Below are 23,848 nucleotides of genomic sequence, written 5' to 3'. Positions count from 1 at the left end.
GTACTTTCAACACAATATGAAATTATTTCGGTTTAACCCTTCTCAATGTTCCATTCTGCTTTAATATCTACTTTTGTCTGATCTTCATTGAAGTCTTGACCTCTTCTTCACTTGGCTCTTTGATGTCAACTTCCTGGAAGAGAAGGAAGTCAAATTTCAGTAAGATCTTCTTTTTAGTAAAGAATATGCTATTTAAAAGTGGAGAAATACAACATTTACACTTTTGCAGGTGTGTCTTCCTTCCGGACAATGGCGCGTTTTTTGTGAACTACGTGATCACATCCAGTCTAATCGGCACTTCTATGGAGTTACTGCGCATACCGGCGCTGACAGTGTATGCCTTCCGCCTCTGCTTTGCAAAGTCCCAGGCTGAGAGGATTCATGTGAAGAAGGTGATCAAAATTTTTGAGAACTAGCTTTAACTATAAGAAATTTACTTAATGTTGGTTTCTTTCTGCAGAGTCAAGCCTACGAGTTCCAGTTTGGCCTGGAGTACGCCTGGACTATGTGTATCTTTGCTGTCAGTATGACCTACAGCATCACGTGCCCCATCATTACACCTTTTGGTAAGGGATATCTCTTACGCCAATCTGAATTTTTTGGAGTTTTGTGTGTGTTTTAGTGTGTGTGTGCGTGCATGAGGCCGTCTTCCCTCACAGTGTAACCTCACTCTTCTCTACTGGCTGCCAGTCCAATGCAGACGGTGTGAATTTGCTGCAGCAGTCTCAGACTCTCACACACACTGTGAGCTGCAAGCCAGACGCCCACTCTGCTCCTGTCTCTGCTCAGACCTCACCAAGTCTCCATATACTTTATCGGTCATAGACCCCTTTTCCTATTTATCAAAATTTTTGTGTTACTCTGTACTACAATTTGGCCTTTATTTGTGATCATATTGTATTTCCCTGACAGTTCTAAAGTATCTCTGCATCTTTTACCAACACAACAGGTTTTGTCTGGATGAAAGCTGTTACATCATCAAAGCCCACCACTCATGACATGACCTGATATGTAAGTCGAGGTCAGGATAGTTTGTTGGGTGACAGCATAAAGTAAGACGACAAGCTGACAAGTGAAGGCAGTATAACAAGGGGCCGCAATACTGTCCAGAAACATAGCTAACAAGGAAAGAAAACCCCTGTCTAGTTGGAAGATTTTTATCTCTAATGAAAGCCGTGACTAATTTTGTGAAAAAGACAGCAGAGTAACAGGTTTTAAATCAATAAATCTTAAAAAAAAAAAATTTATTAGCAACATGGGGCTTCATTTTTTGGTACTAACTGACATTAGAATCATTTGAAAAATGTTTTATTAAGTGTGTTTAGTATTGTGGTTAAAAGTTTCATACAATCTTAAGGCATCTCAGCGTCCAATGAAAAAGACAAAACATTTTTGCACTGCTAACAATCTGTAACGATAGTGTATAAAATTAGTGGATGTGTGGATTAAGGCTCGTTTCTTCTTTTACATTTTAAAACTGTGCTTTAAAGAGGACAACATTTATTGCATGTCAGTAAACAAACACGGAACTTTTAATGCTCGTTTAATTTCTTGAAAGACTTTGTACTTAGATTTGTGTTAAATAATCCCCCCAAAATTGTTTATTTTAGAATAATTTTGTTACAATTAACTCAGATTATCTTTATAATCAGTAATAATTGAGTTGTGTTTTACACGGAGCCTGAGACACAAGCCATAGCATAAAATCTAGATCTGTGTGCTGCTTTAAACAGATTTCTATTTGTCTGTTTTTATACTACTCTGTAAAGCTTATTCCAGCTCTTTTTCAGATTTGTTTCTTTTTGACTTGCAGACACGACATCCGCTGTATGAGTTTATTATTTTACACTGTTAGAACTCACAAAGCAGGATACTATAATCCAATCACAAGGGGGTCACAATCCAGTGCTTTTGTGTTCTGGTCCCCAAGTCCAGATAAATGCAACTTGTTTAGTCAGAAACTGAGTTGAATTGAATGATACTTTAAGGACATCAGATGCAAAACTAAAGCCAAATCGAACATACAAATCACAAACAGAACTTCTTTTCTGGATTGGTCATGTCTCATGGTACAGTTGGAGCAGGATAATTTGCTGTGGCCAGGAAAGAAGATACAGTAGTAACTGATCATGTATCTTTTTAAAGGTCTACTTTATGCGATCCTGAAACACATGGTTGACCGATACAACATCTACTATGCATACATTCCCACAAAACTCAACCAGCGCATCCACAGAGCCGCCACCAGCCAAGTCATTGTGGCGCCTATCCTCTGCATATTTTGGCTGCTCTTCTTCTCTGTTCTGAGATTGGGTATGTTAAAACTCTATTTTATTCTTTTTTTACGTTGGGATTTGAGCATTTATCAATGCTATTTATCACCAGGGATTTTTAAACTTAACTATGCACTATTGCAGGTCCAGTGCATCCTATCACCATCTTCACTTTAGTTTCTCTGATCTCCTGTATTGCCTGTTGCCTTTTCCGACTGTGCCTTAGGAAGACACCAGACAAGTCAACAAGCTACCAGGTCTGATCTCGTCCCTCCAAAATGATTACCATTTAACGGAAGATGCAAGTTCAACAAATCTTCCTCCATCAATGCTCTGTGTTTCAGATGTCTGATCAACCAGCAGATGCGACTTTCACAGATGCAGACAGGAGCACTGTGACATCCACCACCGCCTCCAGTGTACAGTATTGCCATTTTTTTCTTTAAAGTGATCCTCTGAAGTATTGAATTTGTTTTATTTTAGTTAAGATGTATATATATATATATATATGTATGTATATGTATATATATACATTGTAATAGGAGAACAATCCATGTTTAAATGCCAACTATTTCATACAACCAAAAAAGGTGATCTTGTAAAGTTGTGCCAAATAAAGTCTAACAATAATACTTCCTTCACCAAACTTAATGCATAGGTTGCACTTACATTCTTTTAACTGACCGACTGATCTTCCTCCCTCAGCTGTTTGTGGCGTCTGTCCTGCTGGAGCCAGAGTTGGCGTTAACGCCAATGCCCTCCCCAGCTCACCACAGCTACGGCGCCCTGTCCAGCTCTCAGAGTTCAAATCACAGCCCCGTGGCAGAGGGCGAGGGCGAGGAGGGCCGTGCCCAAACCCGTGAAACTGAGCTTCAGGAGCCTGCAGACACCCACTGCTCCAGCCCTCTCATGGACAGCCCTGTGGGCTACCAGTAACACCCAAAACTGATGTCAACACATCCTTTAGTTGGTAAACAGACAATTAAAGGCTGCAATGATGAGTTTTGACCCAACACTCAGAGGCTGCAGCTTGAAGGGCTTGACTGAGCAGGTGAATAACCTGACAGCAGGAGGAACTGAGAGCACCGAGGAGATGATTCAAAAAATGGCAGTTGGTCAAAACAGTGCTTGTCATAAATGCATCAGTCTTAACAGCCAACAATATCAAGCTTGTACAGATTATTCCAGTTTACCTACCAGATGTTCTGTGATTGTGTTTCTTCTTTATTTGCCTAAGAAAGGCATACAGTAGACATGCTTTGCTATTTGGATTTGAGTGGAAGTGAAAGCTCCCATCAAAGTAGATGGTGTGAGCAGGCTCGCCCCGGCAGACTGACAGAGCGGTCTGGGCACGGGTGATATGTGGTTCCTCTGTGAGGCTGAGGGTGAGGGCAGATAGTTGTGAAGCCATCTGCAGTGAGAGAGCAGACAGACGGAGGACTGGATGTAATTTATGTACAATCTCTCTCCACAGAAGCATAAGCAGCTTGACTGAGCCTGAAGCTCATTTTAATTGTTTTTAATTTAGCTGTTCTATTTTGCTTTAGAGTTTTTTGTGTTGTTAATGTTGTGCTTTGGGGATAGGGTGGGGATGCAAGTCCCACACAGCATTTCCTTTATTGAAATATTGTTTATTTTGTAAATTTTGTGTAAATGGCCTAATCGAGTTTGTATCTTATTTTAATGAGAAGTTTTGTTTTTTTAAATAAAGGGTTATTTACCTTTTCTTCAGAGTTCACACACGAATGTTACAATGAAAATAGAGGAATTGCCTTATTTTATGTGGTTTAAATAGAAAAACAATTAAGTTGGGAAAAATTGCATAATATTTTAAACTAAATTAAAGGAATTATTAAAGTAATTTTCAACAGACAAAAAAAAATATCAATTCATGCAAACAGCAAAAGAAAGGCTAACAACAGAAACCCTCCAATCATCTCTTGATCTATCTTAAAACAATTCCCAGTGGTCTATTATATATGATTATGCTGTTTTAATTTAGCCAAAATACAAAAAACTGTGTCATTTTAGAACATAGTTTCTCCCATCATCCCTTTCTTTACACTCTCTCCGTACAGTTTTAAGACAGATTCCTGCTTGGACAAGGAAAGCAGGGAGCTTGTGGCTTGCCTTCACATGGCCTATGTCACATCTACAAGCTTTTTCAAACAACATTTCTTCATCTGATCCTGATTCACAACAATTCGAATAAATAAACACACAGAAACACAATTTTAAACAAAATTTTCTTTATGTCCTTCATCGTGGAAAAAAATGCTACGAGAACATGTTAGAAACGCATTTCATCCTATATTTCTATCTACTTGCTGTCTACAGAAGCAATTAGGTTTTGCCATGTTAGAGTTTAAAATCTCTAACATGGCAAAAACCAAAAGAAAAGTTCGAGGATGTCAGACATATCATTCTTGGCGTCAACTCAGCTGTGGAACATCCTCCATCAGACATGGCGGTGGTAGCATGCTTTTAGGTGTTATTCTGGAAAACATAAAGGACAAAAAAAATGTATTAATGAAGGGGGGGCATCTATTTTATATCTTTTGCTCAGTCAGGGAATTGGAAATGGGAGGGGTTAAAGAAGAAGGTTCTGGAGTGGAGTCCCCAGACCCTGATTCCACTGAAAATTAATGTAGGGAGCTGAAGTCTGGGGTTTTCAGCCATAAGGAATAAATTTATTACAGAAATATGTGCAATCCAAAGAAATGTCTACCGAGGAGAGCTCTTGACGTCAAATCCTTAATTTCTGGTAAATTACATCTTTTAATGTGTTTCTTGAGCCATTTTGCTAAAGTCTCTCCCTCTTTAAATTAAATCAACATTGCAGATCTATTTTAGTTAGTAAGCAAATGTACAAAACCAGAAAAGGATCAACATAATTTGTTTCCCTTTTTTTTTACATCAAAGTAGCTCCAAAAATGTTTACACAATTTTTCAGATGTAAAAAATATGGGCACAATATTGCATAGAAAATGTGAAAATATTTTGAAGAATGTGATCATATTGGTTATAAAGTGAAACTTTGAAATGGATTCATCGTCTGTTAAAACTGAAGCCAATATGTTTGCAATATTATGGTGAAAATTTAGAGAAGTTATGTTTGCTGTTTGCCACCTTCTTTACTGTATGTCCAATCATTTATTCCCATGCTGCTAAAACAATAAATTTCAAACATCACCAATCTTCATTTCTATTGCATTAGCCTCATTAAGCCTCCTTTGTTTAGCTGTATTGTGTTTGCTAAAATGAAGTGCAAACGTACGTCCATATTTACATGTGTGTTAATCTGTATGTCTACAAGTTCTGTTTGTTCTTTCTCTTAGGGATATGAGAGTTTCTTGTCAGTGTCTCTTGGTGTGCCTTGAAGGAACTCTTTGTTGTTAAATGACAATCCAGCATGGCCTGAAAAATGCTGCATGGGCTAAAAACCTGAAGAAAACAACCAAGAAAGGAAACAACTTCTGCAAATCACTAACTTTTTCAGAATAAAAGTAGACATCTAATCACGTGACAAGGTTCAGTTACAGACATGTGTTGGGACTTTTGTATATTTCAAATTAGTGCATTTATTTAATGTAGATAATTTTGGTTGTGTTTATAAAAGTGGCAGCACAGAACACAAATTCTACAGAAAAAGGAATTTTGAAGTCCCAGACACCAGGAGTGACTTCTTGTTATTTTAATTTTGTTGCTTTTTTTTCTAGTTTCTGCTTGTTTTAGTCTTGAGAATAAAAAATAAAATGGGTGTTGTCAGACTTCAATGGTTTCTTTATTTTTGTTATGTTGACTGATTTGCAATCAGCTGATGTTGCCTTACAGAATCAGAACTGTGGTTGACCTGTTCACCTCAGGCTCCTCTGAAAGTAACCAAAAAGCCCTTCTTGTTGTGGATTATCATAATTTTTCCCCCCTTTCTGGACCCACCTCTTTCTGGCTGTAGTGAGCTCTAGACAAAGTGCACCTTTTAAATGTTTTCTGAGGACATCTGATAAAATTAAGAATGGATTTTCTATTGTGAGGAATTATATCTTAGTTCTTCATGGTTTGGTTTAGGTGAGAAGTCATGCAGTTACTTAAGCAGTATCCGTTTAAAATGATCTGTTCCACTGAAAAAATTAATAAATAAATGGGTAAGGAATAGTAATAAAGCAAATAAAGAAAATCTCTCAAGCTGTCTTTGCTAGTCCTAATTTCTTTCCTCCTGAAGATTGTTTTACAGGTCATAGAGTGCGCTTTCTTTTGGAAAATACAAAAATAAACAGTCCTGGAGTAACATCTTCAAAAAATAATTGTCCTTTTGTTTATGCTGAACTGGTTTTATTGCTTTTTGAAATGAATGTCCCGTATCTAAATGTTTACCCTTTTTTTCATTGGTATTCAGTGTGTGCACACAAATGTCTGCCTGCACTGAACTTGGATTGAAATGCAATCAAGTAAAAGGAATACGATAGATTTGTCTGAGACATATCAGTCTGCAGAAGATGAAGAATTGTGATCTAATATTAAAATAAATCTAACTTAAATATACTCCTGTTCCAATCCTTTGATTCTGTCAGTACAGACAGAGCAGTCAGACAGTTTAGAAGTTAGAACAGAAGAAAATATTTTGATCCCATGCAGGAAAATACCACTGTCCTGGAGCTTTCCACAATAAGACCTAAAATAATATGTTGATTATGTGTGCAGTACAGCACAAATCAGTTGATTCCCAGTAGGAAATGTGTAAAAACTAATTAGAGACATTAGATCACAATCTTTTTTTTTAGTTATTTAACTGAACTTTTCAGTAGTCTTATAAAGAAAGCAAAAAAGCAAAACAAAAATTAAAGATGATGTGCTCATAAGTTGGATTTTTAGGTCAAGTCAGATCATTGATCACATTTGTCCTTTTTGACTGCAGTCACAAAAATAAGAGTAACAATGTGTTACTTTGCAATACTTCCAAACATGTAATTGCTGTGAGTCTCCTGATGGAGCCCATCTCTCAAAGCAGTCCTTGTTTTTTCATTCAATAAAGGCTGGCAAGAGTCAGGTAATGAATGCAAGCGCATGTTATCTTTAGCGTTGGAGGTGAGACATGTGTCCGCATACAAACTAACCTTGATATAATCCCTTTTGGGTGTGACAGTTTGGGTGCCAAAGTCAAAAGCAGCTCCTCGCAACACGCACAAACTAGACAGAAGGGCATTGAGATTGCAGTACAGGTCTTCAGAGAAGCATCCTTAACACCAATTGCCCTGCGGTGATGATGTTACAGAGTGGCAAACACAACAGGGCCTTCCAGCACTGCTCAGAGTTACGAAAGAAGAAAGTTCGTGACATTTCCCATGTCACCAGTGGCAACTGCTGAGAGCATGTTTGTCTGTGAAAGGTGAATTCCTCTGGGAGTGCGACCTGCCGCCTGCTTTCTCCTGCCCAGATGCTTAGAATAGAAAATGACTCTACCCCCCACTGCAAACATACTGTCACTTCCACATGGAAGTTTCAACATGCAAATGTGGCTTCAAAAGAGTAATATGTTTTATGGCCTTTTAGGTACAGTAGTCTACCAAAACTGTTTTAAAAACACTTTTTTAGGAACTCTTTTAGTGCATGATCAATTTATTAAGTAGACATCAACGCAGACCTTTTTTTTTGATTATTATTATTTATTTCCACTTAGCTTCCCAATGCATCTAGAACTTCATTTACCTGGCTGATCATAATGGAAGTTAATAACTTCTCAAAGCTGACAGACATCTAACAGTCTACCGTTGTGGTTGTTGCCTAGCAGACATCTGCTGCATCCTTTAGCATGCATGTGGAATGCAATCAGAGCCGGTCTTATTGCATGCAACGCCTTCATTTCCTGCAGCTCTTATATTTTAGGAAATAATGATAAAGAAAATGCCATACTTCACACTTTCATTCCTCACGCAAACATGCTTGACCATCACCTAACAGTTGCCATGACAACATCCCCCCCCCCCCCCCACCATCATTGTAGAACACATTGCAGACTTGCTAAAAATAATTTGTTGTCTTCTCTTACAGACGGCAGTCCTCAAAGAAAACCCTCAAAACATGATGAAGACTGTCGGTCTGGAATAGAAACACCAGTGCAGGACATGAGGGGATCAGCATTTAGTTCAGGTCTAAAACTGATCTGTCTACTGTCTAATGTTAGGGTTGACTCTTAGCACACAGGCAAGAATAATGGAAAACGATTTTGTGTGTTTTTGAAGAGAATGCACCCTTTGACTGAAGCAGAAGAAGGATACTGCGCACAGTGCCTGGAGACAGATTAAGGTCAGCTGCCACTTCCGCAGCAGATCAGAACGACAACTCACGGATGTGACTTTTACAGAGATGCAACCAAATTGCTCATGACAGAAACGAATTTGAATTGAGACAAGTCATCACTCCTTCTTTACATCTCTCTTTATTTGCAGGATTTGCAAAATGTAAGACATGTCTGTTAACCACTCATGTTGTGGAAGGGGGAGCCCACCCTGTCAACAGTTTGGTGAAATTCTCCAAATGTTCTTGATGCGACATTGTGCAGCTGCTTGAGTAAGTGGGTGGATATGCCTGAAGCCAGCCTCATTGCAGTGGAGGGCGATCGGCCACTCATTATAAAGATCTTACGTAACGCTGCAAGAGGAGGTGTCAGTTGGAAGAAAATCAAGCATTTGGTGATTGATTTGTTGACATTAGGTGCAGGAGGAAAGCCCACTGACCTCAATTAGCAGTGAAATACCCTTCAGATTACTTTATTTAGTAGCTGCAACACATAACAGTCTTTGAACACAGGGTGGAATTCATGGTTAAGAGCTTGGCTTAGCTTACAGTAATGTCCATTTTTTGGCTGAAGGAGAAATAGGTGACCATATCACTGTTTGATAGCAGCTGATTATGATGAGGTAGACAGTGACACACCCAATATGTACATATCTGGATGCCAAAATAATCCCTTGTCTGTTAGCAGGACTACATAATAAGAGTTTAAAAAAACAGAAAGTAACGGAAACCTGCATAGCTCCAAGGGCTGAGCCTCATAAAAGAATTATTGTAAATACAACATGGAGTAAACAAACATGACACCTGTGGGCTGAACACAAGACAAGTCAGACTTCTGTAAAGTAATTTGATGTACATTCAAAAAAAAGCATTTCTTTTCTATAAGAAATGCACATTTAACTGTAGTATTCTGATCATAAAAAGCATTTTTTGTTTTCTAAGCATCAATTTTTATGAGGATATGACATTTGGGGAAAACAGCAATGCCCTTTACCTACACAAAAAAAATATAATCTAAATAAAAAAAATCAAGCTTTATAAATATAAGCTTAAAAGAAAAAATAACTATTGGCAGCTTGGAATTACAGTTCAACAATGTTATCTAATACTTGGCAAACTGTTGTAAAGTTACTTGGCATTTTCCATTTTTGAATAACAACTGTGGATAAAATCTACAAGGTTATAGTAGCTGTGATAAACACCCAAGGTTCTGTGTTTACCAATCTGATTATGCTAAAACATGTGATTATAACAGCCACAAAAATACAGTTCATAAACATTTTTAAGATAAACAGCCACTGCACAACAAAACCACTTTACACTGACGATTAATGGAAACTGTTGGCAGAGAACAAAGACAGAATCCATCCAATATGCTCTTTCCGGCTAAGGGTCACATAACAGTCTATTCATTAGTGTTTATTTAACAGTCATTAAATGCCTACTGAAACACTAACAACCTTGAGTGAGGAGAGCTTTTAACACCACATGTATGAAGGTGTGTTTGGACACCTTTACAGTTACTGGAGAAAGCTCGAAGAGAGTGTAACAGTTCATGTCAATAGCTATTATATAACACTAAATAAACTTGATTGTAGCAAAAAATTCAGATTATAGTTGAAAAGTAAGGCCAAAAAAATGCAAAGTGAGGCATAAAAAGTAATGCTAACAGTGATTTTCTCCTTCTCGTTGCATTGTCCCCACACAGTTTTTAGTAACATTGTGTTCCAGTTAGATAAAAAGCTGCCTTTGTTGACCACAGTAACAGTCACAGTTAGAGTAGTGTGATGCCTAAACATAATATGTTGTGTGTGACTCCAAGATACATCACAAAGACCACTACAGTCACTGCTATCATGTCAGTATATTGATCTATGCTGTTATTTACAGAGATCTGAGAAAAATTCCTACGGTTTCCTCTCATGTGTTTAGACCTAAAAAGAACCAAACTGGTTTTCAGCTGTACAACAGCGTTCCCAGGTAGCTAAACATCCACAGCAAACAAGCTCTGCTATAGATCCATCTCAGTTAGAAGTGTAGCTACACCACACATTTGCTATGCTATACAACCCCCAGTCACAGAGCAGATGTACAGCAGCCAAGCTGATGCTGCACAGTTACACAACCTCATTCCATGGCAACCATGCTGATCATCTGACAGCAAACTGCTCAGCAGCTCTTGCTGTCTCTCAGTCGGCCTTGTCCTCGCCGTTCTTGGCCCACCCTCGGCTCATTGCAGCCACCACGATGCTGTACATGTTGAGCCAAGCTTGACTCAGCGCTGCGGTGTAGGCCTGACCCAGGCTGCACTGGAGCATGTACAGAAGAGACTCGCCCACCACCTGACGGAGTGAAGACAAGCACAAAATCATTTCCCCCCAAGTTCAGTCACATATGATGGAACTGCTTCAGTAGAGCTGAACTGGGAGAGGTGGGCCCTACAGCAAACGACTGAGTGCTGACTCCCACTGCTTGATGCTTCCTCCCAAGGTTGAGCAGAAAGTCCTCCAAAGAGTGGAGATCATCCAGATGGTTGACAGCCGCATCAATCACAAGCATAACCTGTGATGCCAGATACAAGTTAATAGTGTTAACTAATTCATTCCCTCTATATATGCACTTGTGGGACAGACTTCTCACCTTAGTAACATGATCAAGGAACTCTGGGCTGGAAAGGCAGTCTTGTGTGGAGCCACAGTTTGTGTTATAGTTGAAAAGACTTAGAAGTGCGGGGTCCAGCTCAAACAGTCTAAAACAAACAAAATCCCATTATTCTGCTGGTGCATTCATGAAACCCTCATGCTGGATTAATCATGGATATACATATTTCTCCTGCTGGAGTCTGATTGAGCAGCAGCTGTCACAAAGTAAATTGTAGATTATTGCAGTCTGTCGCCAAGCAACAACTCAAGACTTCAGTCCTTGCATGGTAAAAGTGTGCGGCCAAGAATCTAGCTACATTCTATACACCTGCATATTGCAGACTCTTACCCACAAACGGAAAATTCTGTCAGTTTAAAGGTTAACAAAACATATTCTCGCAGTGCAGAGAAAGGACAGCCTTGAAAACATGCTGAATGTGTAGAGCTGGATCACCTGGAGAACATGATCACCCCGTGAGGAACTTTGTTTTTGCCCAGACTCTCCCAGCTGCCTCGTATCAGCTCCTTGTCTTTCCCTGACAGCTTCTCCATCTTTGCTCGGGGACGCAAGCACAAAAACAAGTTCTTCTGAAAGGAAAGCACACAACTCCTCTACAGGACAACAAGGCTCGGTCTGAGGAAAGCCATAATATTGGGGGTGAATCCACAGATAAAACTTCTCCTAACCCACCTACAAACAAACAAACAAACAAAAAAACTGTGGAGCATCACATCAGACGGAATATGCACAGAAATGGAGATCCATGATTGCAGGATAAATGGTGGTACTGTACCTGCTGGAGGTCAGTCCTCTCCCTCAACTTCCTCTGGTGCAGTGAAGCTTGGGGGTCTGTCTGTTTTGTGTGTGACTGTTTTTATGCTGCTGGCAGCTGCCTGCCACTCTGGTGCACTTGTTCCTTTTCCCTCAGCCCACGGTGCAGGAAGGTACAAGTTCTGCCACGCGCTCAATTGTCACGCTGGCTGCTATCTTTCTCTCTTTTCTCTTCCTGCTTGCCTTCTGATATGCTCTCTCTCTGAAGATATTATTTATGCCACTGAAGGAGAAAAAAGCGGGATCTCTCTCTATATGCCACCAAGGAGATTAAGTGAGCCACAGCTCCTCCTGCAGGTGAATCAAGAACTAAGACTCTACATGCAACTTTTATGTTACAGTCTGCTAAATAACAAACAAAAAAAAGGGCAGCATAATTGCTGCTTTCAGGATAGTGGGATGTAAGCTGAATCCCAAATGCACCATCAGCTGCCTACATTTTTACCCATGATTTTCTAAAACTTCGATGTGTGGGAATTGTAATGGTTAGAAAAAGAAACCTTAACATACCACCTTGGGAAAATTACATTGTTCATCTCGTAAACAGAGCCACTCCTCAAAGAGCCTGATCCTAACATTTAGTGGCAAAGCGTGCAGCCTCTCATTAATCTAAATGAGATGTGGGTTTTTTTCTTTCTCCTGCCTCCACAGGCATTTATGATACAGTTTGTTTAAATAAGATGCATTCCCTCTGGTCTCTCAGGCATTTTGCAAATGCAGATTCCATTTGAGATGAAGCCCAACATGTTTTTCTTACTTATTTATTTTGTATTTTATTCAGCTCTGCATCAGGGAATCAGAGGTGCATCGCTTTCTCCAGAGGGGCTACATGGCAGAATGGGGATGGATGGATGGAGGGTTCCCATGACAACCTCACTGGATTGAGCCCTTGAAGCTATACCATGTGGTATCTTAGGTTTCAAAGGGGTTTCCACGATTACCTGTGATGGAAACCTGTGCAGAAGTTTAAGCATTAAAACATTGTTAAAATATACATCTTTTCATCTAAATAGTCACATTAAAGGGATGTTTGTTTAAGTCTCTGCAAAGATGCAGTCCATCACTCTGTAGCATGTGGATTTAAATATATATCTGACAGCTGCCTTTTTGTAAGCAAAAAAAAGCAGCTGTCAAAGCACAAGAGTACAGCAGAGGCCAGGGTACAGGAGCATTTGATGTGGAGCTGTAGGCTCAGAGGGGACCGCTGAGCGGCCTGAGCAAATGCAGACGCACACAGAGGACTGTTTATTTAGCTGGTGGTGCAGCTCGACAAATAACAGGGAACTTTAACCCAACCATCCAAGAAATGCTTGCTGTTCTTGAGGGACATTTGTAATGAAAGCACATGCAGTGGTACAGTTATATTTTAAAAATTCTAAGCATTTTTGGATGGTTTTTTGAAAATCATTCCCCTTTTTAAATGGCTATTGAATGGTTTTTCAATCAAGCAAAATTAAGCCTCAAAGTTTTGGAGCTTTTATTTTCGTAACCAAGATTTCAATGTCTAAATTACAGCCTGGATTACAGTCATGGATTTCTTGGAAGGAACATCATCATATAATTGAAACAGTACATATGGAATATAGGTCTAGGTTTTGTATTTAGATGCATGGTTATTTATTTTATAAACTGGTTTCTTCTCCCATGATCCCAAAAATATGTGATTCTACAGATCATATGTAATTTCATATTTTAGAAGTGGACTTTTTTTTTTTTTACTATCAAGGCGCCTCTGTAACATGAATTATTTCTGAGGGCAGAGTTGTTTTCTTGTAAAAAAGCCACAAAATAGAAAAAAAATACAGTGTCCCGCTTGGACCTTTGTGATCATGGTGTTTCTTCCCTTTTGGACTTCACGCTCTCCTTCTCCACATCTTCAATTTTCTCCCAGTCATCTGCATTTTCTTCCCTAAATCAGACATGTTGGGTTAGAAATTGGCAACATTGTAATTACGTCAAACTTTTACTTGGCAACAGCACTTATCTTTCCTTTACTAAGGAGTTAAGGTCAAAGAATTATGTAAAGAACAAACCACACAAAGTCCTTGGCTTTCCAGAAGCGCTGCTAAACATAATTTTACTGGACATGGTAGTTTTACACAGTAGAGGAACACGCTTGCAGGAAATATCTCATACCTGATGTGGCTGCTTTCACTTTTAACGCTGTTGATGCTTGTTTTGGTGTCATCATCAGATCTGGAAGTGTCACCTGTTTCATCAACAAATACCTCCGTCAAGCCCACTTTCCTCAATTTGTTCCTATAGGTCTGCTCTGCACAGTCCTTTGCATTTCTCTGCACATTGGAAGCAAAAGTTATGCAACTCCAGTCATCATAAAGTAAGTCATTCAGCTTCCTGTGACTTACCTGTTTCACCTGTTCGAACAAATAGGGACGTTCCTTAACTCTGGCCTTTATGTCCTTTAAGTCCCTCATGTAGTTGTTCATTCTTTGCTTATCCGTTTGTCTTTTTTTAGAATAAGAAAATAACTTAGGTTCCTGAAGCAAATTTTTTTAAATCTGAATGACCAACACTAACCGATGGCGCTGCAGATTTTCAGTATGCACCTCTTTCAGGCTGCTGTGTGGGTCCAGAAATTTTGCACGCAGGGCTACGGTCTTCTCCAAGGCTTTAGATCTCTTCTGGTAGTTCCTCAACCAGTCCAAGCTTTCTTGATTATTACTTTCCCTCAGCTCCATTGACTTTCTGTTCAAGCATCAGATAATCAAACATTTCACGTGTGAAAACAACATGTAAAAAAAAATGTAGTCTATAAAAACTCACTTGATAGCCGTACAACGTTTCCTCACAGCATCTGAGATGTATATGGGGAGTGTGTTGGCAGTCATCCACGTTAAAGCCCCAAGTGACTTGCTTCTGCTAAGATTAGTCATCGTGGGGAGCTGGAGAAGAAAGCAATCATATTCTGTGATAACATTTTGTAACACTGTCACATAACAAAAAACCCTCAACATTTAGTTGCCACGGTTACAGCTCGACATTTCATAAGGGGGTCTCAGACTCCGGGCCTCGAGGGCCGTCATCCTGCTGGTTTATAAAAAATCCTGAATCATCTGCTGCTGGTTACCTGGATCAGGTGTGTTTAGCCGTTAAGGAGCTTCAATGGCAGGTTAATTGGAAAACATGTAGGACAACGGTCCTCTAGGCCTGTAGTTTGTGACCTCAATGCTTAGAATTTTTTTTTTGTTTTGTTTTGCCTTATTACGTCAAAATGAGACTATGCATCGTACATGTTTTAAAAAGTAAATAAAACCAACATTTATTTAGTTAAAGGGCTACTAAATAAAAAAACGAGTTATGAAAACTTAAATCTAAGTTTGGTAATAGCTTAAAGTGTTAAACAGTGGTTTAACAGTGTAAAAGTTTATTTGACATTTAACTTATTTATAAATAAGCCTAACAATGTTAACTGTTTCAGTGGTATGTTAATTAATAATCCTAGGTTACTTCCTAGGAAAAGTTCAAAATGAAGAAAAATTGTTTTGATTCAGCCCATTATTATGCGTAAGGAAAAAGAAAAGAAATAGATGACAAAGTTTGTTCTGCTGCGTATTATTTCTAAAACATAATGACCTTGAAAATTGTCAAATTTGTACTTAAATCCTACGATGTTAAGGGGTGGGTGAGGTGAAGGCTGCTGAACAAAAAACTTAAGAATCACAAAAATCCTTGTTACAGATTCTCACCAAAAGAACTGGTTTGAAAAGTCAGAAAAGAAGAGTCACATTTCTGGGAACTTAAGCAAAAAACTTCAAATCAAAGATGTAAACATAATGATAATAAATATCGGCTTTTATTCGTTACTTTTAAGTGTGTTTGGAGACTTCCAAAAGGAAAGCTTAGACTTCACATAATTTAAAAACTATTTTTTGTGGTTTTAATAAAGCAATTATTTTCTGATACCAGTGATTCTAAATGTGTTGACTGTGAAAACGTGATTAAATATAATTGAAAAAATAGTAGGAAAACTAAATTTTACCGAAATTATTGTATTAAAAATAAGATAAAATACAGTCTAAAGGGAGGACACTATTTGTTAGAAAAAAATCTAATTAAATTACCATCTTCTTTTCACCAGTAACCAAGCTCTCACCTGTAAGGGTTCCAGACTCTTCCTTCGTGTTCTTGATGGTAAAGATGATGTTCTAAGGAAGAAGGGTTGACACTTGGTTGCTTCGTTGCTCTTTATTTTCCTCAGCGACTCGTTCATTAAGGCCTTGTGCAGTTTACTGAAGTTTGGAACCTGATGAAGGATTTTTGGTTGGAAGCTCGGCTTCACGTCCAGGAATTCTGTCTTTTTTCTACTGGCACGCTCGGCAGTGTAGAGTTTTGGCCTGCCCACATGACACAGAGTACCCTGTTGAGATGCTGACAGGTAGAAAAGTTTTAACAGATGTTAACAGATGGACACATGCGGGTAGTTAATATCAGATAAATATGAATTTCAAGTTGCAGAAAAACACATAAGACCCACCCTTGAGCATAGAGGAATTTGGTTTTGAAAGATTTTTTCTAAAGCAATCAGTTTTTGGATCATGTGAAACTTGGTTTACGGTGGTTACAAGCTTTTCTCTTTTTGTCTTGTCTCTTTCATGGAAGCTGAATGGCTTCTGGATAGAAAGCAAGAATTGCTTCCTGTGTTCGCAACTCTGTTTCCTTTCCTTCTCCTTGAGCTCCAGCATGTCCTGGTAGATGGGCTTCATGACATGTTTAGGGACAGGCAGAGCACGGAATTTCTTCAGACACTCAGCGTCTTCTTCTTCTGTTCTCCTCTGATGTGTTGATTTATAAGAAGCAAACCGCTCACACTCATGGGTCCCGACAGAACAATGCCTCCAGTTTGTTGAAGGTCCCCAGGCTGAGGAGGAGGCAGTAGGCCTCTGATTCAGATTAGAGTTCTCTTTTCTTGTGGTCAAATCAGACATGGAGATGGATCTCCTGATGTTCATACATCTGGAAATCCGAAAATATTTTTAATTACATTTCTCATATCACATAAAACACTGCCATTATTTAGAAAATCATACTTTTGCTTATTCAGCTCTTCTTTATCATCAGACATTTTCTCTATTTCTGCTGAGAGAAGTGAATTCTGCTGCACACGTTTCTCCAGCTCCTCTGTTTGCCTCATTTTTGTCTCCTGCAGCTGCTGCCTGAGTGTTTTCCTTAGAGCTTTAATGTTATATTGGAGAGTTAACTCAGACTGGAGTCCATCCTGTAGCAAGGTGTCCAGCTTTGACATGTCTCCTAGATAGGAAAAATATGGTCAATAAAAAAACAGGGGACCAATTGTAAAGAAACATACATAACTGTATGTAATTGGAGAAGTTGAATTAAGCAGTAACTACCCTAACCTATCAAATAGTCTGAAAACCAATCAGTTATATTCTTTCACTTAAGTAGAAGTAACCTAGCTAACTGGAAAAAAATAAATCGTTAAAAGAACAATGGAACGTGTTCCATTGGTTCCTTTTCTTTAAATAATAATTGTGTTAAAATCAGAATCCTAACATTCCTCTCATATATCAAATAAAGAAATGACAAACTTTTACCCATCATCTCTTTCCTGATTCCCTCCAGTAGGGAAAACTTGATCCAAACTCCTGTAAGTAAACGAACAGTTAATTGCACTAAAAATAAAATCAAACTTTAGAAAAGTATATGATTAACCTCTGTTAATGTTGCGCCCTGCAAAAATGAACTGTGTACTCACGTTACTATAGTAACCACGCATCGACGCTCTCAACGTAAGCCGGTAACACGTACAACACCAAGCTTTACGTTTTACGGAGGCAAAGACAGTCATTGCTGTGTATGAAAACAGTTCTGATGAACAAAATTAAATTAGGAAATGGTAATGAGCAGCCATTCCGGTTAAAAAAAAGTTTGTCTGTTTCTAAACGTCCTCCATATGACATATACATGTTTTAAATTTCGGCTGTGCATCTAAATATTTGTTTTGCCACCGTGAAGTCGTTTGAGTTTGCCGTAGATGTTTGTAGCATTAGCACTGCTAGTGGACAGAAGCTCCAGCGTCACGAGCGGGAAAGCTCGATCGCGATTGGTCAACAAAGCGGAAGCATTTCCTCTGCAAAGCATGTCAACACAACATGGCAGGAGTACAGGCAGGACTCAGCTCCTTTTATTAGGACACATTGAAGGGGAAAGTACGTGCATGCTTGTTAGACGATAGCCTCCAGGCTCCAAAATTTGACTATTTATATCCGTCGGACACGAGGCTTGTCTTATGTGAGGCCCGAAGACAACAATGCACAAGATCACAAAGGCGCCACTGCCCTTGTGCGGACTTGCACGGTGTTTCCTAATAGAAAAACACTTACCTTCTGTCAATGTCGTCCGGAAAAGACAATTTTGTTCGGGAAATGGAGGGGATTTGGGGAAGAATGAAGTTTACGATGTCATTATATCCGGAGGAGGGATGGTTGGATCGACTATGGCATGTTCCTTAGGTGAGTGGGGCTCACTTGATCATCAGTGGCATTTAAACTCAATAGAAAGAAATACTCAATCAGTCATAAAGACTCGTTACAATCTAACCTCTAAACATTAGTCATCCAAGTTCTTATACAAGTGGAGTTGTTTTCACATTACATTTGTTTTTTGACAGGTATGGACCCCAACCTTGCAGACAAAAAGATTCTGCTCCTAGAAGCTGGAAACAAAAAAGTAATGGATAAGGTTCCTGATACCTACAGCACCAGAGTCAGCTCCATCAGCCCAGGCTCTGCCACGCTGCTCAGTGGTACATAGTTCAAAATGTTTTTTTTTTTTTTTTTTAATTCTGTTTGTGTGTCAATATCAATTCTATTAAAATAGTCTCAAATAGATACCATGTAGTAACCAAGTCTGTTCTGAGATCACGGTTCACCTCAAAGCTTCTTGTCTAACAATCTAGATTACCTCATCATGGTTAATTTGCATTTTCCTCATTGATAAATAGTGCTGGCAGTATTTGTTACCATAGCAACCTTTTACATCACTTAAAGACATCTTCATATTTGTCAAATTGTAAGTCCTCTTCTATTTTCATACTTGAAATTCAAATGTTTACTTTGTTGTAACTTTGAGATGCAATTTAAAACAGTGAAACCTTGTATCACTGAAACATCACTGCCCCTCATTCCCTCTTACACATAAAGGAAAAGGGCAACTGAGAAATGTTTACTAAAACAGGGTGTCTCCCTGTGGAGATTTTTAACGAACAGTTAATAATAAACATGATTTTGTAAATTGTGGAACAAAGAACTAAACATTTTGTGAGAGGTCACATAAATTAATTGTAGGCCTTTTAGTTCATCTACCAATTTGGCATCTATTCAGTAATCTTTAACACTTTTTGCTTAGAATACAATTTCAATTTAGACTAAAACTTGGTTTCAAAACAAAAAATACAAACAGTTTTTCATGTAAATGTATTTATTTATATTTATTACATTATGTTTATTTTAGATATGCAAAAATTGGATTTTTGTCAATACGTCAATATTTTCAGGTTGACACCAATGACAGATGTTTGAACGCACATTCTGTGACAGTTTTCAAACGCTTTTTTTTTTTTCATTTGAACTTACAGGTATAGGAGCATGGGAACACATCACAGAGATGAGATGCAAACCGTATAAAAGAATGCAGGTACGCTCATATTTTTTCTTTAAAAATAGGCTGTGTACCCTGAAAACAGTGTTGACCTTCATGCAACCTTTTGCAAATCTCGAGAAAAACAACAATTTCAAGTAAACATCATTGAAAGATTGTTTTTAAATTAGTCATCTCTCAAATTAGGTTTAAGTATGGTATGACCATTGCTGAGTCAGATGTAACTTTTTTTTTACTCTTTAACATCAACACTTTTAAAATGAAAATGTTTTAATCAGTTCTGGGTTTTTTCTCTCAACCTTGACATTTTCCACACCTGTATACACCTGTATTTCAAATACAGTTACAGTGAAGGAAATAAGTATTTGATCCCTTGTGGATTTTGTTGGTTTACCCACTTAAAAATTTGAACAGTGAGGGATAGAAAAATACACAGAAAATCAAGAAAGTGACTTTAAAGAATTTATATAAATATATTTGAATTTCATTAAGGGAAATAAGAAGTTGATCCCCTGGGGGGTATTCCAGGAAGCAGGTTATGCTAGCTCCCACGGTAAGTTTGAGGCTAAGGAAGTTGATAACCTCAGTCTTCGGTTCCAGAAATTGAGGTATGTTTCAGGGTAGGTCAAGTTGCCAAAGCAACTCATGCTCTGAACATAACCTAGTCGGGAGCAGGTTTAGTTGAAGGTTAGTTTGTTTACAGAGAGGTGAAGCAGCATGGCGTGTCCATTTGAAGATGATTTAGTGGATGAAGAAGCTCAGATAATACTTTTTCCACCATGAGAGGGTGATAAGACCACATATGGATGTTGGAAAATTCAACTTTTTCACTTTGATCTAACTTAGTTATTTGCTTCAGTTAAGATAAATTATTTGTTTGTTAAGTCAGTTTAAAAATAACACGTATTTATCAGACAGTTATTTTACTTTCATTCAAATTAATTCAATTAAGTAGGTGTAACTTTGGTGCTGCTGTTAGATCGACACCGCAAGGGATTGTGGGATACCATTTCCTTTGCCTGTCTGGACGGATTTTGGTTTAAGTGTGGCTTTTTGACCAAATTTTTTTAGTTGTTTAGCTGTTTTACTGTGTTTTGCCATGTTTTGCTGAGTTATCTTGTCCTACTGTGCTTATGTCTCTGCACCATGAGTAAGAGTGAAGGAGAGGATGATGAGTTTATATAGCACCCCTACCGATCAGTAGGATGATGACAAAGACGGATAATTCTTTAATGAATTTGAGCGCAACGTGCATTTTTTCCCCCGTCCTTTTTAGTGTTATAAAAATGAGCATATCTGCCGGCTCATACTTAGACATATGAGAGATCAAGAAATATAATTAATTAAGATGGAAAAAATATTAATTGAATTGGAGTAATATGACATTTAGTTGGACAAATACATAAATTTGAGTTGTAGAAACAATTATTGAGTTTTATAGACGTAAGAAATTAGGTTGATTAAATTTAACTCAATTACTTGTTACCAATAGAAGTATTTCATTTAAGGTGGGAAAATTGGATAAGTTATATATATAAATGCGTCACAAGGAAACTGGAAATAAGATCAGAAACTTGTGCGTTTACTTTGTCTGTTCTTCTACTACAAGCAGAAACTCTTTCTTTTGATGATGCAGCCGTGTTACTTTTTTGATGGACGTATAATCTTCATACGCCGTCATTAAAATCTCAGACTCCGTCTCACTAAAGTATTGCGCTCTCTTTGGTTCTCCACGCGTTTCCATGGTGACTCCGGAAATCGGCGATCTATTGAGAATGTCTTTATGTACCTTCCGTGCACGAGCATTAACCCAGGGTTACCAAGTCAGTCGTAATTACGCTAACTGATGTCAGGTCTTTTGGAACCGACATACCCAGAGTAAGCAAGTTCAGGTGGATTTCAGCCAGAGTTCAGGCTTAAAGTCAGGGTAGTTTAAACATGCTTCCTGGAATACCCCCCCGGTGACTATTAAAAATTCCGGTTCACACAGACCAGTTAGACTATCCTATTCAACCTGTCACCTAAATTGCAAACACCTGTTTGAACTAATCACCTTTAAAAAGACACTTGTCAGAAGAATCAGCCAATCAGTCAGATTTCAAACTCTCCAAATTGAGAAGACTAAAGAGCTTTCAAGGGATTTAAGAGATTTACTAACGAGGATAAATGTTGATTCATATTCATTGCGTTCAAATGATCAACTGTTGCTCAGTGTTCCATTTGTCCGCACAGAACTGGGAAAAATATCTTTTTCTCACGCTGCTCCCACTTCATGGAACACACTGCAAAAAACCTGGAAGCTCCCCGAACTTATCTTTTTAAATGATTTTAAAGCCAGACTGAGAGCACTTGAGGTCAACTCCTTTAAATGTAACTGTTTTTATAATTGAAATTGTAATTTTATTTGTTGTCTGTGTTTGTAACTTTTTGCTGCCTCTTGGCCAGGACTCCCTTGTAAAAGAGGTTTTTAATCTCAATGGGACTTTCCTGGTTAAATAAAGGTTAAATAAAAATAAAAAAAAGAGAGAAAACTGTAGACCAGCATAAGTCTGGAATGGACTACAAAACGATCAGCAAGAAGCTGCAGTGGTTTAACATCTTACAGTGCTGACAAAGTAGCCCTGCTTAACAAGGCTCGTGTGCAGGCGCACCTGAAGTTTGCCAGTGAACACCTTCATGGTTTAGAGAGGGACTGGGAGAAGGTGCTGTGTTCAGATGAGACCAAAATTGAGCTCTATGGCATCAACTCAAAAAATGCTGCCTATGAGGCCAAGAACACCATCTCCACTGTCAAGCATGGGGATGTAAACATCATGCTTTGGGGGGGGTTCTGCACAGGGCTACTTCATCATGTTGATGGGAGGATAGACGGAGCCATATACCATCAAATCCTGAGTAAGACAGCCACCAAATCTCAAGGATTTAGAAATCTTAACTCTACTGTTTTAGAGCTGAAGAGGTTTGTAAAACAATGCTCTGTGTTTCTGTTTTTAAGTATATAATTCCCGGTAAGAAGTTTTTAAATTTGGCAAGAATTTACTATAGATGTTTTCCTCATCGTGCTAAAAAATCTCAGCCGAATCCAAAGTCTTTGAATTTTTCCATTTTACAGCCCACATGTCATCTGGACTTTCTTGGTGCGCTGTATGTATTTCTGTCTGGCAGCATCAGTCACTGAACTGTGCAATTTGTGGAGGAAACAAAAAAAATCTTTGACATTCAGCTTTTACTTGGTCATGTAGATTAATCAGGCAGCAGCAGCAGGCCCTACCGTATAATGATATAGTTGACATGCAATCGTTCACTTTAAAATATAACAGGTGGTTTCGTGGGGAATGTTTTTTGTCTTTCCCTTGTATGCCTGATCAGTAGCTTTGTAGAGCCTGCGGCATTCTAAATGCCAAAATAACCGAGATGTATTTTAAAAAAGGTTATTGCACAGCATTTTTTCAAGTGTCCCACCAAAGTTTTATTTATTAAAACCATATAAAGAATAAATCACTTCGATCGCTTCCAATTCTCTAATTATAAGGATTCATGTGAACAATGGGTGGAAGATGAAAGATCAGGAGAGTGGTTGTTTGCTGCAAAAGGGAATCCACTTTACAGCTATGGGCGCAGGCTCGGTCAGTCTTGTAAGATGTGGTCGCTGTGTACCAAACATTCGACCGCAGGGTTTCTCTCTGGGCCCAAGATGTCATCAGGCACTGCCTTACAGTGATTATGGCAGTGTACCTCTCCCATTATACCTTCTCTCCTCAACCACTGGTTTGGCTTGTTTGCCCTCCAAATTTCAGTCATGTACATCTGAACCGAGGAAGAGGAAAGTATGCAGTGTAGGTCATCTCTAAATACCCTTCTTCTCCCACCAATAAAGTTCTCCTCCTTGATTTTCCACCAAGCATTAGGATTCGAGTGGAGCCTGTGCCATCAAGGCATTCATTTAAACACATTCTTTCCTATAAAGTTAGAAGGAACTATATCTTTTAAATGTTTCACCAAAAAAACTTCTGCTAACTCATTCTATCCCACAGCTGGACCATTTTCCTTGCCTTTAACAAAGCGAACCCATTTCTAGGCTGGTCGCAATAAATCTTTCCTCCCAACCGCTTATCACAAGATGCTAACCAACTGCCATTAGTGGTTTTCTGTGGGGTGTATGCCCCTAG

At 38.6% G+C, this 23,848-nt stretch overlaps 4 protein-coding genes across 18 annotated transcripts in view; 2 read left to right on the top strand and 2 right to left on the bottom strand.

Annotated features, from left to right (window-relative positions):
• Positions 1–6,049, top strand: part of tmem63c (transmembrane protein 63C) — a 30,971-nt gene extending 24,922 nt beyond the window's left edge. For 10 of the 11 annotated variants that reach the window (XM_023951566.2, XM_023951567.2, XM_078940993.1 and 7 more), the window contains 7 exons: positions 94–159; positions 230–392; positions 461–566; positions 2,146–2,313; positions 2,418–2,530; positions 2,618–2,692; positions 2,979–6,049. In XM_023951566.2, coding sequence (XP_023807334.1) covers positions 94–159; positions 230–392; positions 461–566; positions 2,146–2,313; positions 2,418–2,530; positions 2,618–2,692; positions 2,979–3,209 — 922 coding nt within the window. In that variant the 3' untranslated portion in view covers positions 3,210–6,049. Of the gene's footprint in view, positions 1–93; positions 160–229; positions 393–460; positions 567–690; positions 1,012–2,145; positions 2,314–2,417; positions 2,531–2,617; positions 2,693–2,978 lie in introns of those variants that run through there. The other variant, XM_078940996.1, reaches the window with a different exon arrangement.
• A 2,641-nt stretch (positions 6,050–8,690) lies between these two features.
• Positions 8,691–12,266, bottom strand: ngb (neuroglobin). Of its 4 annotated transcripts, none has more exons than XM_004082312.5 (5): positions 12,004–12,266; positions 11,664–11,900; positions 11,208–11,316; positions 11,010–11,129; positions 8,691–10,909 (listed from the first exon to the last, which is right to left on the bottom strand). In XM_004082312.5, the coding sequence occupies exons 2-5, from the start codon at positions 11,759–11,761 to the stop codon at positions 10,757–10,759; spliced, it is 480 nt and encodes a 159-aa protein (XP_004082360.1). In that variant the 5' UTR covers positions 11,762–11,900; positions 12,004–12,266; the 3' UTR covers positions 8,691–10,756. The 4 variants fall into 4 exon arrangements, with proteins under 4 accessions (XP_004082360.1, XP_011488705.1, XP_011488706.1 ...); XM_011490403.4 differs by having other exon boundaries at positions 11,664–11,821; positions 12,004–12,236; XM_011490404.4 differs by having other exon boundaries at positions 11,664–11,761; positions 12,004–12,229.
• Positions 12,267–13,504: 1,238 nt separating this feature from the next.
• Positions 13,505–17,775, bottom strand: fam161b (FAM161 centrosomal protein B). The gene is made up of 10 exons (XM_020713954.3): positions 17,733–17,775; positions 17,615–17,665; positions 17,090–17,309; positions 16,537–17,015; positions 16,156–16,430; positions 14,826–14,944; positions 14,580–14,747; positions 14,408–14,507; positions 14,178–14,335; positions 13,505–13,950 (listed from the first exon to the last, which is right to left on the bottom strand). The coding sequence occupies exons 2-10, from the start codon at positions 17,619–17,621 to the stop codon at positions 13,869–13,871; spliced, it is 1,608 nt and encodes a 535-aa protein (XP_020569613.1). The 5' UTR covers positions 17,622–17,665; positions 17,733–17,775; the 3' UTR covers positions 13,505–13,868.
• coq6 (coenzyme Q6 monooxygenase) overlaps positions 17,649–23,848 on the top strand; it is a 12,586-nt gene continuing 6,386 nt past the window's right edge. Inside the window, exons 1-3 of one of the 2 annotated variants that reach the window (XM_078940998.1) lie at positions 17,649–17,667; positions 18,691–18,825; positions 19,657–19,715. In XM_078940998.1, the coding sequence (XP_078797124.1) occupies positions 18,693–18,825; positions 19,657–19,715 (192 nt within the window). In that variant the 5' untranslated portion in view covers positions 17,649–17,667; positions 18,691–18,692. Of the gene's footprint in view, positions 17,668–17,822; positions 18,533–18,690; positions 18,826–19,656; positions 19,716–23,848 lie in introns of those variants that run through there. The other variant, XM_023951482.2, reaches the window with a different exon arrangement.

The sequence above is a fragment of the Oryzias latipes genome, chromosome 22 (genome assembly GCF_053564925.1).
Source record: "Oryzias latipes strain Hd-rR chromosome 22, Olatipes_Hd-rR_3.1".
NCBI lineage: Eukaryota > Metazoa > Chordata > Actinopteri > Beloniformes > Adrianichthyidae > Oryzias > Oryzias latipes.
The sequence above is the reverse complement of the archived record's forward strand: the minus strand, read 5'-3'. Positions and strand labels throughout refer to the sequence as shown.

What these genes read in the sequence shown, in the direction of transcription:
- ngb (XM_004082312.5), bottom strand. Translation starts at nt 11,761, where the DNA reads ATGGAGAAGCTGTCAGGGAAAGACAAGGAGCTGATACGAGGCAGCTGG. An exon ending in GGGGTGATCATGTTCTCCAG is followed by an intron (nt 11,317 to 11,663) that starts GTGATCCAGCTC and finishes TGTTTGTTTTAG; the next exon opens with ACTGTTTGAGCTGGACCCCG. An exon ending in TCAGCACTCAGTCGTTTGCT is followed by an intron (nt 10,910 to 11,009) that starts GTAGGGCCCACC and finishes TCACTCCGTCAG; the next exon opens with GTGGTGGGCGAGTCTCTTCT.
- fam161b (XM_020713954.3), bottom strand. An exon ending in GAAAATCTGCAGCGCCATCG is followed by an intron (nt 14,508 to 14,579) that starts GTTAGTGTTGGT and finishes TTCTAAAAAAAG; the next exon opens with ACAAACGGATAAGCAAAGAA. An exon ending in AGTGAAAGCAGCCACATCAG is followed by an intron (nt 13,951 to 14,177) that starts GTATGAGATATT and finishes TGTCTGATTTAG; the next exon opens with GGAAGAAAATGCAGATGACT.